Consider the following 15,607-nt stretch of genomic DNA (forward strand, 5'->3'; position numbering starts at 1 on the left):
AATGTTAACGAAGGAAAGTCCTAATAAATCGTTTACCTATATTTGTTTCGTATGATTGCATCAGTAATGGTTTCATGAATCATTTTTAATTACGCTCTTGAGACACATATATGTACACATAAGTGAGTGACGAGGTAATAAGAATAAGAAATTTATTATTTGGTGATTCTCTTTTCATATAGAGAAGAATTAAGCAAGTCGGAGAAGTTATCGGGCCGCAAAATTATAAATTTTATTATAGAAAAAATAACAACATAACAAAGGCGGTATATCGTCATCTATACCAGCAATAAGTCACCGAAGGACATAAAACAGTAAGATATGTATATCGTGTTTTTGTAGTTATAATAATAGTAACACTTTATGCAGTTTAATACTCCATGTCAACAATATTTTAAAAACGAATTAAAAATACATCCTCCGTGTAATTTTGCCCGTTACCTAATTGATGTCACTGAGTGTAATCCTCAGCGTTTTATTGAACGAATAGATGCCATAGTCGTCTTGCGTTTTTCAGTTTTCTATCCATACTAATTTAACATAAATCGTTTCGTGGATAGAACCAACTATCTTATCTTGCTCATCATAGAGATTAAATTCATTTATAGTGTTGGTGTAGAAATCGTGCTGAGTATATGTCATTTGAGACTCCGAGCTTAGCTGCAACAAACAAAAATGCACACACACTCGAGAATATACTTATAATCTCATAATCACACAAGCCGCTTTGACAAAATGCATTAATTACCCAGTTAATGCTAACTAATTTATGTACTTATATTGATTAACTTTCTTCTTCACAACTGTGTCTAATGGGTTGAATGTCGCGACGAGTTTCCCAGCGATCGTTATCGAAATTAATTCACGCACAATATAAAATTATCAATGTCACGTGACTAATTCTGAACGTTCTCACTATTTTTGGTCTTTAAGGGGCAGTTTTTCAATGATAGTTTAAACTTAGATTTCAACTTAAACTCCGTTTAAATAAAACAAAAGCATTGTTAGAAGCTAAACTTGAATCCAAGTTTAAATTATCATTGAAAAAACCGGCCTTCAGTGTTTAAACATTCTACATAAAATATTCTAACATAATTTATAACAACATAAGATACATATGTTCTACGCTGAATGTTTGACCATATTTGTATTTGAAGACCAAAACAATAACAATATTGTGTCTAGGACTAGGTGTATGTCGGGAAGTTGATTTTGAACTTAACGTGTTCTATTGATCTCTACCGCGTATTTTTAGACAGTTTCTTGACTACGATTAAATTGTTGCACAAGCGAAACAAAAGGAGTCGATGCAACGGCCAACAGAGGCGTTTTTTCGTTTCGTGACCATGGTATCGTTTGGTTGATTAGATTGCTCTACTGAACTCTTTCAATGCCTCGAGCAACAAAGATAGAATGACGCTCGCGGTTTGGCGAGTGTTAAGTGGATCAAACTAACCAACCAAACGCTACCGTGGTCACGAAACGAAAAAACGCCTCTGTTGACGTAGTCGAGTCGTGCGAATCGAAACTCCTGCGTTCTAATGACCACGAGGATCTAAATGAACTCGTCGATACGTACCAGCTTCGCGACGATATTCGATGTTATGAGGTTGGGCCATAAGATCCTTCCGAAGATAGCAGCGTTCCTCGATTTGCAAGATTCCACAAGCCTTATTTTCTTAATATTGACCGATTCGTCCTTCTTTATAGTGTACACTTCCTTCGCAATTAAGGAGACCAGCTCGGAATATAACATATAATTGGAAACCTTATTTCGACTTATTGTGTAAATTGTCGCGCATATGCCGAATACGGTGTCTTCTATCGCGCTGAATTCGTAGCCGTAGTATTTTTTAATGTCAACGCCGACGCTCAGCTGATGCCCGATAAACCGAAATACTTCCAACGCAGTCTCCTTGTTTTCCACGTTTTCCGGGAATACGTCATAACTGCTTACTCCGTACGGTTGGAAGTTCATTATGCAATGTATGTTGCTGAGTTTGTCTATTATGTGTGCGGGGTCAGTGCTAGGTGAATAAGAAGTAGTTTTTTCGATGTGACATTTTAAATTTTGATCCATAAACGGCTGACATTTCAGATTGAACTGCAGATCGGCGTTGCCTCCATTATTACGTGTTCCTGAATATCCGAATAATAACGTTTCTATCCGCACGTGAAATATGTACGAGGGCGTAGGACTGCTAGTATTCCATGCAAGATAGCCTGGAAAAAGTCGAGCATGACATTACTCGTTGTAATGAGACCGTCCCGAGGTTTAACCGAGTAACGGAACGTTCAACTGACCTAGGAAAAACGGTATCATGGGTATAACTATCATCGTGGTCCGTTAATTACTGAATAATACTGGTGTCTCCGTGAGGTTGCTTCAGCGGGATCAATCTATCTTCGCGACTTCAGTTTTCGCGTAAGGTCACAAGCAACGTGCAATTCTCTGTAGACGCTAAAGAATGAGTGTTCAGGCAAAATGTAAACGAAAACAGAATTTTAGGAAAGAAATTCAAACGGCGCAAACGAGCGAATCGATTCTTTGTTTATTGAAGAAACGAACTTTCTCACCTTGTATATAGCCCTCGCGTGCCGTGTGGTAGGAACGTGTACGCCGCAGAAACAACTTGCGAAAGCTTGGTGTCGCGAATATTTATACTGCGAACCGCGTAGCTAAAGAGCGATCATCATTTGTGTCCGGACAAAAGCGTCTTTCGAATCGTCTTCCAGCTATACAATAATAGCTAGAAACTAACCCATAATAAAAACTAAGACGTAACTGAACAAAACTTCAATTAAATTGATAGAGTAGTGAAAATATGACTCTTAATGTTTTCAACTTAACTTTTTTTTATACATCTACGATTAACATGCACGCGCATACACTTGTAGAACGTGAAGTAGAATTAAGGTGAAATTAATGAACGCATGTTCTATAATGTGCAGAATTAAACAGATATAAGTTATTTAGTTATTTAATCATTTAGTAATCGTTTGTGGTAAACTGTTATAAACGCGTATAATGATATTTAGACGATGATAAAGATACAAAAGAAAAAGGAGATATATATCGTGAAAAATTCATGTGTGTGTGTGGATGGTACCATCAATTTTTAATAATTGTCATTATCAGTTATTTTTGTTGTTCTGTCATCGGCAATCTCATATATGTCGGTAAACATTGCTCGGTACGAAATTGATTTAAAACCGATAGGTCAAGATAACGCCGAAATGACTAAAAAGCTTTTCAAGCACAATTCGCTTATTTTCTCGCCATCGTAATTTTTTGGTCTTTTTGGGCAGGCGCTACTTTAATAATTTCAATATTTTAAAAATAAAGACAAATTTAATAAAACGATCGAAAATGGATCAAATACTTTTTATTGCTGTTTTACCGTATTTAATTGCATAGAAACTGAGTAGTAAATATTTACAATAATGTTGTTACTGTTTGCCACGCAATTGCATTACGTAAAACTATATTCAAAAGTAGTTTCTTGATTTATAAGGAATATAATTTTAAATCGCACAAACGTAAAAGATGTAATGCTAGAAATATGTATAATGCTAGAAATCAAAAGATGCTATATCGCATATGATAAACAAATGTCCGTATTGAAACAATTATCTAACAAACTAATAGTGACATTAACGTTAGAAGTATTCCAATAAATCGTTTACATCTGCATTGTGAATCTGCAATAGATTACGTAATTTTCAGGAGATTGTAAAATTAGATATGATTAAATATTAATTTACAATAATAACAATTAATATATTTGCATAACAATTAATATCTTTGTGATAAATTACTACATATCGTCCTGAGCCCGTAGCAATATAAAAGTAATAGGGAAAAAATATCTTCTTTATAATATTTTTACTTCCCCCGATGCTAATTTGAGTGTAATTCTCTCATGAATATCAACGGCAACTTTTTTAATGCTGTTACGTATTTCAAAAGCCTTTTCTTTCATAGAAGTAATGGAATTCATAGTGAACGACATTCGAGAGTGTGATTCGTTCTGCAACAAATAATCGCGCACACACACAATCAAGGTTACATCAACTCGTAACACTTTACATTTTCATATAATTTATTCGACCTATCCCTTTCTCCTTCAAAGTGTGATAATTGCACATTGTTAATGCAAATGCATAAAAGTGAATGCATTAATTCATGCACCAGTCGCGAGCAAATCCTCTATCGCGCAGATTCCAGCAATTATGTTTATGTTATGTTTTTGTGTTATGAAAGCTACAGAAACTAATCAAGCTATTCAACTAAAAAAGAAATTCAGCGACGATCGACGTCTACAAAAATCACTATCAACGTTTTCAAATCATGCGAATCAAAGTCTCAATAATCATGAATACTAAATGAATTCATCGATACGTCCTAACTTCAACACGCAGTCATCTGGAATGTACTCGGGCTGGTACATTTTTCCCAACATATAATCACGCGGCGGAAAGCACCTGTCCATGTATCTGTATTTGCTAACGTGCAAAGTGTGGTTTGGAATAAGCTTGAAATTCTTGTTGCCTGATATGTGAAATGTACGGTCCAGACAGTAGTCGGACACATTATAGCCAGGTTGATAGAAGACTTGGTAAAACGTCAGGCATCTGCCGATGGCGGAATTCTCCATCGCTTTGAAGTAATGTCCGTTCGGTGTTACTATGTCAGTACCGATATTCAGCTAATCCCCGACCATCTCGCAGATGTCTCGCAAAAACGACTTACTCGGGCTGTCTTGCATATAGATGTAACATTGTACTTTGTACATATTAAATGTTATTACGTACTGTACTCGCTCGTAGATGATAGAAGGTACAACGAAGTTGTCATTGGAAATGTCCGTTTTACAAGTATGTTTAATTTTGTCGCTAAAACAATACAGATCAAATAATAAGGACGGCTCACACACGACAATGATAAACAGGGTATTGTCATATGGCGTATCTAGTTTGTTCAATAGTTCGTCGTGTTTTATCTGTATCCTTTGAATGTCAATACAGATTTGTTGGATGCTTCGCTACTCAGAACTACCGTGGCTGGAGAAGACCGATAATAACGTTAGTAGTTGAGATCGTATCAAAGTAATCGAGCAACAGAACGCTCAACTTACCTAGAAGAAAAGGTATTACCTGTAAAGTTGCCAAGAAGAAGTTTAATCACAAACTGTGATTGATTTCTCTTGGCTGCAATTTTCGTGCTAAGAGCTGCTCTGCGTGATGCACTCTTCAAATGCTGAAGAGTGCGTTTGAAAAGATAAGAGGACGAGTGAGATATCAGAAGCAAAATTCAGTGGTTTTCTTATCTTATAAGTCTTTTACCTTGTTTGCATGATCGCAGATGTTGTCATCCACATGTTCTATGCTTTTTGAAGACGATCATTACTCTGTCGAACAGAGATCCATTAAAGTTTATAAGCTGTTTTACCGTAAGAAATAGACACAAACAAAACACAAACATATACAGATGCTACGATAATGTATGACAGATATAACGATACACATAATAAACTAATAGACAATATCGACGAAGGAAAGTCCTAATAAATCGTTTACCTCTATTTGTTTCGTATGATTGCATTAGTAATGGACTCATGAAATATTTTTAATTACGCTCTTGAGACACATATATGTACACATAAGTGAGTGACGAGGTAATAAGAATAAGAAATTTATTATTTGGTGATTCTCTTTTTATAAAGAGAAGAATTAAGCAAGTCGGAGAAGTTATCGGGCGGCAAAATTATAAATTTTATTATAGAAAAAATAACAACATAACAAAGGCTGTATATTGTTATCTATACCAGCAATAAGTACCGAAGGACATAAAAGAGTAAGAAATATATATCGTGTTTTCGTAGTTAGTAACAGTTTATGCAGTTTAATACTGCATGTCAACAATATTTTAAAAACGAATTAAAAATACATCCTCCGTGTAATTTTGCCCGTTACCAAATTGAGGTCATTGAGTGTAATCTTCAGCGTTTCATTGAACGAATAGATGCGATATTCGTGTCGCGTTTTTCAGTTTTCTATCCATCCCAATTTAAGATTAATCGTTTCCTGGACAGAGCCAACTATCCTATGTTGCTCACTATAGAGATGAAATTCATTTATAGTCTTGGTGTAGAAATCGTGTGAAGTATATGTCATTTGAGACTCCGAGCTTTGCTGCAACAAACAAAAATGCATACAAACACACTCGAGAATATACTTATAATCTCATAATCACACAAGCCGATTTGACAAAATGTATTAATTACCTAATAAATGCTAATATATGTACTTATATTGATTAACTTTCTTCGTCACAACTATGTCTAATGCATTGAATGTCGAGACGAGTTGCCCGGAGATCGTTATCGAAATTAATTCACGCACAATGTAAAATTATCAATGTCACGTGACTAATTCTGGACGTTCTCACTATTTTTGGTCTTTAAGGAGCAGTTTTTCAATGTTAGTTTAAACTTAGATTTCAACTTGAACTCTGTTTAAATAAAACAAAAGCATTGTTAGAAATTAAACTTGAATCCAAGTTTAAACTATCATTGAAAAAACCGGCCTTCAGTGTTTAAACATTCAACATAGAATATTCTAACATAATGTATAGCAACATAAGATACATATTTTCTACGCTAAATGTTTGAACATATTTGTATTTGAAGACCAAAACTATAACAACATTGTGTCTAGGACTAGGTGTATGTCGGAAAGTTGACTTTGAACTTAACTTAATCTATTGATCCCTACCACGTATCCTTAGACAGTTTCTTGACTACGATTAAACTGTTGCACAAGGGAAACAAAAGGAGTCGATGCAACGGCCAACAGAGGCGTTTTTTCGTTTCGTGACGATGGTAGCGTTTGGTTGATTAGTTTGGTCTACTTAACTCTCGCAACGCCTCGAGCAACAAAGATAGGATGAGGCTCGTGGTTTTGCGAGTGTTAAGTGGACCAAACTAAGCAACCAAATGCTACCGTGGTCACGAAACGAAAACACGCCTCTGTTGACGTAGTCGAGTCGTGCGATTCGAAACTCCTGAGTTTAAATGACCACGAGGGCCTAAATGAATTCATCGATACGTACCGGCTTCGCGATGATATTCGATGTTATGAGGTTGGGCCATAAGATCCTTCCGAGGATAGAATTGTCCTTCGGTGTGCAATATTCCACACGTCTTAGTTTATTAATAAGGAGGAATTCGTTCTCCTTTATAATGTATCTTTCCTTTGCAATTAAGGAGACCAGCTCAGAATAACTTATATAATTGAAAGCCTTATTTCGAGTTATTTTGTAAATTGTCGCGCATGTGCCGATAACGGTGTCCTCTATCGTGCTGAATTCGTAGCCCCAATTGTTGAGGTCAACACCGACGCTCAGCTGATGCCCGATAAACCGGAATACTTCCAACACAGTTTCCTTGTTTTCCATATTTTCCGAGAATACGTGATAATTCGTTACTCCGTACGGTTGGAAGTTCATTATGCAAGATGTGTTGCTGAGTTTGTCTATTATGTGTGCAGAGTCAGTTCTAGGTGAATAAAAAATGATCTTCGGGATGTGACATATTAAATTTTGATCCATATACGGTTCACACTTCAGATTGAATTGCAGGCCGGCGTTGCTTCCATTAATAGCTGTTCCTGAGTATCCTAATAATAACGTTTCTATCCGCACGTGGAATATGTACGAGATCCCAGGGGTGTTTGTATTCCGTGCAAGATAGCCTGGAAGAAGTCGAGCATGACATTACTCGTTGTAATGAGACCGTACCGAGGTTTAACCTAGTAACGGAACGTTTAACTGACCTAAGAAAAACGGTATCATCGGTATAACTATCATCGTGATTCGCTAATTACTGAATAATGCTGGTGTCTCTGTGAGGTTGCTTCCGCGAGATCGATCTATCTTCGCAACTTCAGTTTTCGCGTAAGGTCACGTGCAACGTGCAATTCTTTGTAGACGCTAAAGAATGCGTGTTCAGGCGAGATGCAAACGAAAACAGAATTTTAGAAAAGAAATTCGAACAGCGCGAAAGAGCGAATCGATTCTTTGTTTATTGAAAAAACGAACTTTCTCACCTTGTATATAGCCCTCGCGTGTGGTAGGAACGTGTGCGCCGCAGAAACAACTTGCGAACGCTTGGTTTCGCGAATATTTATACTGCGACACCTCGCAACTGAAGAGCGATTATCATTTGTGTCGGGACAAAAGCGCCTTTCGAAACGTTTTCCAGCTATAAAATAACAGCTAGAAACTAACACATAATAAAAACTAACACGTAACTGAACAAGAATTTCAAATAAATTGACAGAGTCGTAGTGAAAATATGAATCTTAATTTTTTCAATTGTTTTATATATCTACGATTAACATGTCCGCGCATACACTTGTAGAACGTGAAGTAGCATTAATGCGAAATTTATGAACTGATGATCTGTAATGTGCAGAATTAAAAAGATATAAGTTATTTAGTTATAAGTTAAAAGTTAAAAGTTATATAGTGAAAGATATAAGTTATTTAATTATTTAGTAATCATTTGTGATAAACTGTTACGCGTATAATGGTATTTAGACGATGATGAAGATATAGAAGAAAAAGGAGATATATATCGTGTAATAATTCATATGTGGATGATACCATCAATTTTTAATAATTGTCATTATCAGTTATTTCTGTTGCTCTGTCATCGTCAATCTCATATATGTCGGTAAACATTGCTCGGTACGATTTTGATTTAAAACCACCGAAAGGTCAAGATAATGCCGAAATGATTAAAAAGCTTTTCAAGCACAATTCGCTTATTTTCTCGCCATCGTAATTTTCTGTTCTACTTGGGTATGTCCTAATTTAATAATTTCAATATTTTAAAAATAAAGACAAATTTAATGAAACGAACGAACATGGGCCAAATACTTTTCATTGCTGTTTTACCGTATTTAATTGCATGGTAATTGAATGATACATAAACATTTACAATAAGGTGGTTACTGATTGTCACGCAATTGCATTAGGTAAAACTATATTCAAAAGTAGTTTCTTGATTTATAATGAATATAATTTTAAATCGCACAAACGTAAAAGATGTAATGCTAGAAATGTATAAAAGATATAATGTAATATGTGATGTAAGATGTAATGCTAGAAATCAAAAGTTGCTATATCATATAAACTATCTATACTGAAACAATTATCTATATTGAAACAATTATTTAACAAACTAATGGTGACATTAATATTAGAAGTATTCCAATAGATCTTTTACATCTTCATTGTGAATCTGCAATAGATTATGTAATTTGCGGAAGATTGTAAAATTAGATATGTTGAAATATTAATTTGAAACAATAACAATTAATATACTTGTACAGCAATTAATATATTTGTGACAAATTATTACATATCGTCCTGAGACCGTAGCAATCTAAAAGTAATAGGGACAAAATATCTTCTTTATCATGTTTTTTCTTCCACCGATGCTAATTCGAGTGTAATTCTCTCATGAATAACTCCAGCAACTTCTTTGAGGCTGTTACGTATTTCAAATGTCCTTTCTGTCATGGAAGTAAAGGAATGCATAGTGAACGACATTCGAGAGTGCGATTTGTCCTGCAACAAACAATTGTACATAATCAAGATTACATCACTCGTAGTACTTTACAGTTCCAAATAATTTATTCGATGTATCTCTTTTTCTCTCAAAGTATATTAATTGCACATTGTTAGTGCAAAAAACGCATAAATGTGAATGCATCAATTCATCCTCAGGTCGTAAGCAAATTCTCTATCGCCCAGATTCAATTATGTTAATGTTATGTTTTGATGTTATGAAAGCTACTGAAACTAACAAAGCTATTCAACTAAAGAAGAAACTCAGCGCGACGACCGACGTCTGCAACAATCGCTGCCAATATTCTCAAATCATGCGAATCATATCCATGAATAATAAATGAATTCTTCAATACGTACTAGCTTCGAGACGTAGTAATTTGGAATGTAGTAGGGCCGGAACATTTTTCCCAACATATAATCATGCGGCGGAGAGCAACTGTCCATATATCTATATTTGCTAACGTGCAAAGTATGGTGTGGAATAAGCTTGAAATCCTTGTTGCCTAATATGTGGAATGTTCGGACATGTTCCAAAAAGTTGTTGGACACATAGCCAGGTCGATAGTAGACTTGGTAAAACGTCAGGCATTTGCCGATGGCGGAATTCTCCATCGCTGTAAAGTAATTTCCCTTCGGCGTTACTATGTCAGTACCGATATTCAGCTGATCCCCGACCATCTCGCAGATGTCTCGCAGAAACGACTTATTCGGGCTTTCTTGCATATCGATGTAACATTGCACTTTGTACATATCGAGTGTTATTACGAACTGTGTTCGTTTGTAGGTGATGAAAGGCACAACGAAGTCGTCATTGGGAAAGTCCTTTTTATAATTAAACTCGACTTTTTCGATGAAACAATCCAGATTAGGAAACAAGGACGACTCACACACGACAATGATAAACAGGGTATTGTCATATGGCGTATTTAGTTTGTTCATTACCTCGTCGTGTTTTATATGTATCGACACGTTGAATGTGAATACAGAACTGTTGGTTGCTTCGCTACTCGGAACTACCGTGGCTGGAGAAGACCGATAATAACATTAGTAGTTGTAATGAAATCGTATCAAAGCTTAATCGAGCAACGGAACTCGCAACTTACCTAGGAGAAAAGGTATCACCTGTAAAGTTGCCATGATGATGAAGAAATCTGATCACAAACTGTGATCGATTTCGCTTGGCTGCAATTCTCGCGCTAAGTGCTACTCTGCGTGATGCACTCCTCAAATGCTGGAGAGTGTGTTGGACAAGATGAAAGGACGAGTGAGATTTCAGAAGCAAAATTCAGGCGGCTTTCTTGTCATAAATCTTTTACCTTGCTTGGCAGATTGTATATGTTGCCGTCGACATGTTTTATCCTATTTGAAGACGATCATTCCTATGTCGAACAGAGATATCCATCAAAGTTTATAAGCTGCTTTACCGTAAGAAATAGACGCAAACAAACAGCCAAAAAAAATATTCTACGTACAATGTGAATTTTCCTCTAACCCCATGTTCTAAAAGAAATATTTTAGAAAGCATATTTATCTTTCATTAAAGGGAACCACTCATCGTGTATTTATAAGATATTATTCCAATTCACGAATCCTCTTTCTTCTATTGCCTGTAGCAACTTCTTGACTTCCCCTTTTCGTCCTTTAATCTCCTCCGCCCTCCTTGCTCCTCCCTCACTCCACCCACCCCTCTCTTCCGTCCTCGCATTAAAGTCTCCTCTTATAACCACCTTCTTCCCTTCTTCTCTATCCTGCATCCATTCTTTCAACCCTTCTAGCTTCCTCTATATATTCCCATTTATGTATACTCCTATAATCATCCACTTACATCCTTCCCTGATAATTTCCCTTTTTATCCTCCCTTCCTTTTCTCCTCCTCTTTCTCTAACTTTATCCCTCCTAAGTCCTTCTTCACTCCTACTAACATTCCTCCTCTCGCCCTCCCCTTTCTGTTCCTTCTTCCCGCCATCTGTACTTTCCATCTATATTCCTTCCGTAGTCCATCATCACTACATTGAGAGAAAAATTATCTTAAAATCAACAAATATTTCCTTGGTGGGTGCCATTAACATATTTACTTAAATCTACATTCTCTTTACTTAAATCAAATATTGTTTATTTGAATTAAGTAAACAATATTTGATTTAAGTAAAGAGAATGTAGATTTAAGTAAATATGTTAATGGCACCCACCAAGGAAATGTTTGTTGATTTTAAGATAATTTTTCTCTCAGTGTACAACGTTCGTTTCCATCATCACTACCACCTCCTATTTCTTCACCCTCTCCCAGAATTCCTTGTCCTTGTTCCCCAATCTCGCTACATTCCATAACGCTACTTTCCATCCTTCCTCCTTTCTTTTCCCCCCTCCCTCCCTTCTTCCTTTCCTCTAATCTGATTCCCCCGTTACCTCACTTCTCCCAACCTCCCCATCTCTCAATCTCAACCTCTCATCATCCTCCTCCCAACTCCACCACTTCCCATCTATCTGTATTTTTCCGTACCTTACCCATACCCTCCTTCCCTTTCCCCTCTCTATTCTAACAATCTCCTCCAAATTCCACTTCATCTTTCTTTCCTTCCACGTTAAATCATCTCTTATCCACACCTTTCTCTTTTCCCACTCCTTCTTCCTCATTATCTTCTTTTTCACTTCCAGTTTCTCTATTCTAATCCTTACCCACCCACCTCCCTCTCCTCTCCCCATTTTCTTCACATCCCTTATCCCTCCCTCTATCCGCATCCCCTTCATTATTTTTTTTATTCTCCCCTCTACTTTCTTCTCCTCCCCCTTCATCCCTTTTACCATTATATTCCTTCTTTTTTCTTCTCCTTCTCTCATCTCCACCCTTTTTTCCACCTTTCTTATCTCTCTCACTTAGCTCCCCTGTCTCTCTCTCCCCTTCGTCCATAACTCTCGCTATCTTCTCTTCCTTCCTCTCTATTCTCTCTTTCAGTTCCTTTATTCTTCCTCTTAGCTCTTCATTCTCTTCTCCACACTTCCTCCTTCACTCCCAACAACCTCCTCATCTCCTCTAGCTCCTCCCTCATTTCTTTCCATTGACTATCTATTTCCTCCTTCATCTCTTTTATCACCTTCACCATCTCCCTCATTTCCCTCCTGCAGTCATCCAGCTCCCTTCCTCTTCCCGTCCCCTCCGCCTCACCTCCTCTCTCCTCTTTCTGTGGGGACCACCATGTCCTCCTTCTCTTCTTCAAAACATAGCACTCCTCCTCTTTCCTATCTACTTCCTCCTCCTCCCTTCCCCGTTCTTCCTCCTCTTTCTCCCTCTTTCTCTTAAATATCTCCTTCAATGTTCCCACACTTCCTCTTCTTTTCTCCTTTAACAAACCCCTTCTCCCCTTCTGCATTGACCCTTCATTCCTTTCCGCCATATCCCTTTTCTTCAACCTCTCCTCTTATCCTCTCTTTCTAATCCTGTTGTTCTTTTCCTTCTGACCCCTATCTATCTCACCACTCTTTAGTTTATGCCTCTGCCTATCTCTAGCTATTGCCCCGCCGCTACTTTCGCTTTTCAGTCCTTACTCACTCACCTAGATGTCTCTCTCTATTTCCCTCCTCTCTACCTCTCCAGCCCTTCTTCACTATCCTAATCTCTCCTGCCTTCCAACTTCGTCCTCACTTTCCTATCCCTTCACTGTTCCCTCCCTGTCACCCTTCCACACACATTTCCACACTCTTCTCACTACCCTTCTCTCCCTCTCACTCACACGACTCCTTAATACCAAACCTTTCTCTCTCTTTCTCTTACACTCTCTCTACACACTTACCTATCATCTATCACACACCGTAAACAGAAGTACAAACACTCAAAAAAAATATTCTACGTACAAAATGAATTTTCCTCTAACCCCATGTTCTAAAAGAAATATTTTACAGAAAGCATATTCATCTTTCATTAAAGGAAACCAATCGTGCATTTATCGTGAGATATTATTCTAATTGTGTTCCTCTATATCAAGAAGAATATGTTAATTTAAAGCACAATGCCGTCTTACGTGCAGTACGAGAGACGCAAAGAACTGTTGTTTCGCTGCGTACTATCGTATACGATTGGTTGAAACCAAGCGCCACGCTTAGAACTTCCACTGTCAATTCACTGTCAACGTTTCAATCAAATCGACGTTGAAATCTGTGAAATCGGAAAGATTGATTTTACTAACGGATTCATTTGACGGGAGTGTGGCTGGGGAGCAATAATTAAGGCAACATCAGTTGGAATTAAGAATAAGAATTTATGCTAACTAAAAATGAGCAAAATGACATATATTTAAAATTATTATAGTTATAGTATATGCTAATGTCAAACGAAATATGTTAGTTGAGAGCATAGGTAATCAAACTTCCGGAGACGAGCCCGGGCGGTTCAATTCAACGTCCGGAATCTCCGGAGACTTGTCCGGTCAATTCTTGGATTTTCTGAGGCTCACGACACGCTGCAGTGAGAGTACGGCAGCAAAGATCTTCAATCTCTGAAGATTGTATTCGGTCAGTTTATGGTCAATGAGTGATTGAATCTTCCAGAGATCTTCTGGTCGATTGCAACTATTATTTGGGTTGGCCAATCACCCCCTTTATTATGACCATTTGGAGCATGGAGAAAAGATATGTCAGAGTTGACCTCAGACATCTCCCAGTGGTTGTAAGCCACTGTCTCTCCGCTATGAAGGTGTTTGGATTATGGTCGTACAACAGTTTGAGTAAGTGCTAATTTTGGAGAGCGTCAGGGACCGAGAAACGGTTTTAGTACCCCGAAACTGTCTTACTTGCTTTGAAGAAACACGCATGGACAACGCATGAACTGTGATGTGTCATCGATCCACAATGGCGGATGAGGCGTCCGCAATTGAGACTCCTGCGCTGTCGTAATGAACCTCCCCGCTACTAATGAGTTCAGAACGATCACACTACTTCACGAATACAGTCTTTGAATCCCTCATTTGGGCATCAGAGATTCCCGCAAGTTGTATTCTTCGCTTGGCCTATTCTCGAGAGCTGTCCTAGTGCACGAGACGACGCACCAAAAACTGTGGAAAAATCCTGCAGGCCCCCCTTTGTCTACACACCTTCTACCGTTGCATCGCGCCACCACCTCGCTGCGTTCCAACGTCATCTCTCGCCTCGAAGCGCCACGAGTGGTCGCCGGTCGGCTCAAGAAAACGAGGGGTCGCGTGTTCAAGCCAAACGGCAGCGCTCTGGGGCCTTATTCTCGAAAAATTTCGATGAAAAGCTATAGTTCATGTTACGTATACTATAGTATTTTATCGAAATATCGTATAGGATATTAGTCAAGAATACGGCCTCAGGTCCTACATTTCCCGAATAAAATCATCAAACTGACGTTAATTTGATATCATTTTGACGTTAATCAACGAATCATTTTTTATTGGGTATATAGATGTCACAAACATGAAGTCTTAAAGGGATGCCGGATATGAAAAAAAACATTGACTTTTTTCTGCAAAGTTTACCTCTAGTTGCTTGCACGGAATTATAAGCGCTTTTACACAACAAAAGTACACGCAAAAATTAATTGGAGCATTGCTCAATATGTGACGAAAACGAAAAAAATTTATATAAATTTTAATTTTGAGCTGTCAGTTAGTGCAATATTTGCTTAATACAAACATTATGCAGGTTCTACATACTGAAACTGTGAATGGTTCAATCAGGAAAAGTTCAAAGATCACTACTACACTTTCAAAATTTAGTTTTGATGCCAAAAAAGATACGAAAAGTTTGCAGAAAAGTTTATGAGAACATGCGGTTAGGTATTCAATTCAGGCGACAATTATGATTAGGTAGAACGAAAAATTAATTCACGGGTATTTTTCGAGATAGCACCGTAATCTTATCGCACATTTCACAACGTCGGAATATTCAGATTATATATATATACATATATATATATATATATATATATATATATATATATATATATATATATAT

At 37.3% G+C, this 15,607-nt stretch overlaps 3 protein-coding genes across 7 annotated transcripts; all 3 read right to left on the minus strand.

Annotated features, from left to right (window-relative positions):
* Window positions 1–207: 207 nt before the first annotated feature.
* On the minus strand, window positions 208–2,732 carry LOC116845045. Of its 2 annotated transcripts, none has more exons than XM_032817307.1 (4): window positions 2,578–2,732; window positions 2,305–2,461; window positions 1,580–2,223; window positions 208–660 (listed from the first exon to the last, which is right to left on the minus strand). In XM_032817307.1, the coding sequence occupies exons 2-4, from the start codon at window positions 2,336–2,338 to the stop codon at window positions 514–516; spliced, it is 825 nt and encodes a 274-aa protein (XP_032673198.1). In that variant the 5' UTR covers window positions 2,339–2,461; window positions 2,578–2,732; the 3' UTR covers window positions 208–513. The 2 variants fall into 2 exon arrangements, with proteins under 2 accessions (XP_032673198.1, XP_032673199.1); XM_032817308.1 differs by having other exon boundaries at window positions 2,305–2,452; window positions 2,578–2,686.
* Window positions 2,733–5,751: 3,019 nt separating this feature from the next.
* LOC116845047 lies at window positions 5,752–8,270 on the minus strand. Its single transcript, XM_032817311.1, has 4 exons — window positions 8,110–8,270; window positions 7,837–7,993; window positions 7,115–7,755; window positions 5,752–6,195 (listed from the first exon to the last, which is right to left on the minus strand). The coding sequence occupies exons 2-4, from the start codon at window positions 7,868–7,870 to the stop codon at window positions 6,049–6,051; spliced, it is 822 nt and encodes a 273-aa protein (XP_032673202.1). The 5' UTR covers window positions 7,871–7,993; window positions 8,110–8,270; the 3' UTR covers window positions 5,752–6,048.
* A 1,118-nt stretch (window positions 8,271–9,388) lies between these two features.
* On the minus strand, window positions 9,389–14,757 carry LOC116845040. 4 transcript variants are annotated; one of them, XM_032817301.1, is made up of 6 exons: window positions 14,425–14,757; window positions 13,657–13,790; window positions 10,957–11,019; window positions 10,744–10,871; window positions 9,998–10,662; window positions 9,389–9,637 (listed from the first exon to the last, which is right to left on the minus strand). In XM_032817301.1, exons 4-6 carry the CDS (start codon window positions 10,775–10,777, stop codon window positions 9,485–9,487), a joined length of 852 nt encoding a protein of 283 aa, XP_032673192.1. In that variant the 5' UTR covers window positions 10,778–10,871; window positions 10,957–11,019; window positions 13,657–13,790; window positions 14,425–14,757; the 3' UTR covers window positions 9,389–9,484. The 4 variants fall into 4 exon arrangements, with proteins under 4 accessions (XP_032673192.1, XP_032673189.1, XP_032673191.1 ...); XM_032817298.1 differs by having other exon boundaries at window positions 10,744–11,019; XM_032817300.1 differs by lacking the exon at window positions 13,657–13,790 and having other exon boundaries at window positions 10,744–11,019.
* Between the last annotated feature and the right edge of the window lie 850 nt (window positions 14,758–15,607).

Source organism: Odontomachus brunneus, unplaced genomic scaffold (assembly GCF_010583005.1).
Source record: "Odontomachus brunneus isolate Ranch 3 - 2012 unplaced genomic scaffold, Obru_v1 Obru_scaffold_049, whole genome shotgun sequence".
Taxonomy (NCBI): domain Eukaryota; kingdom Metazoa; phylum Arthropoda; class Insecta; order Hymenoptera; family Formicidae; genus Odontomachus; species Odontomachus brunneus.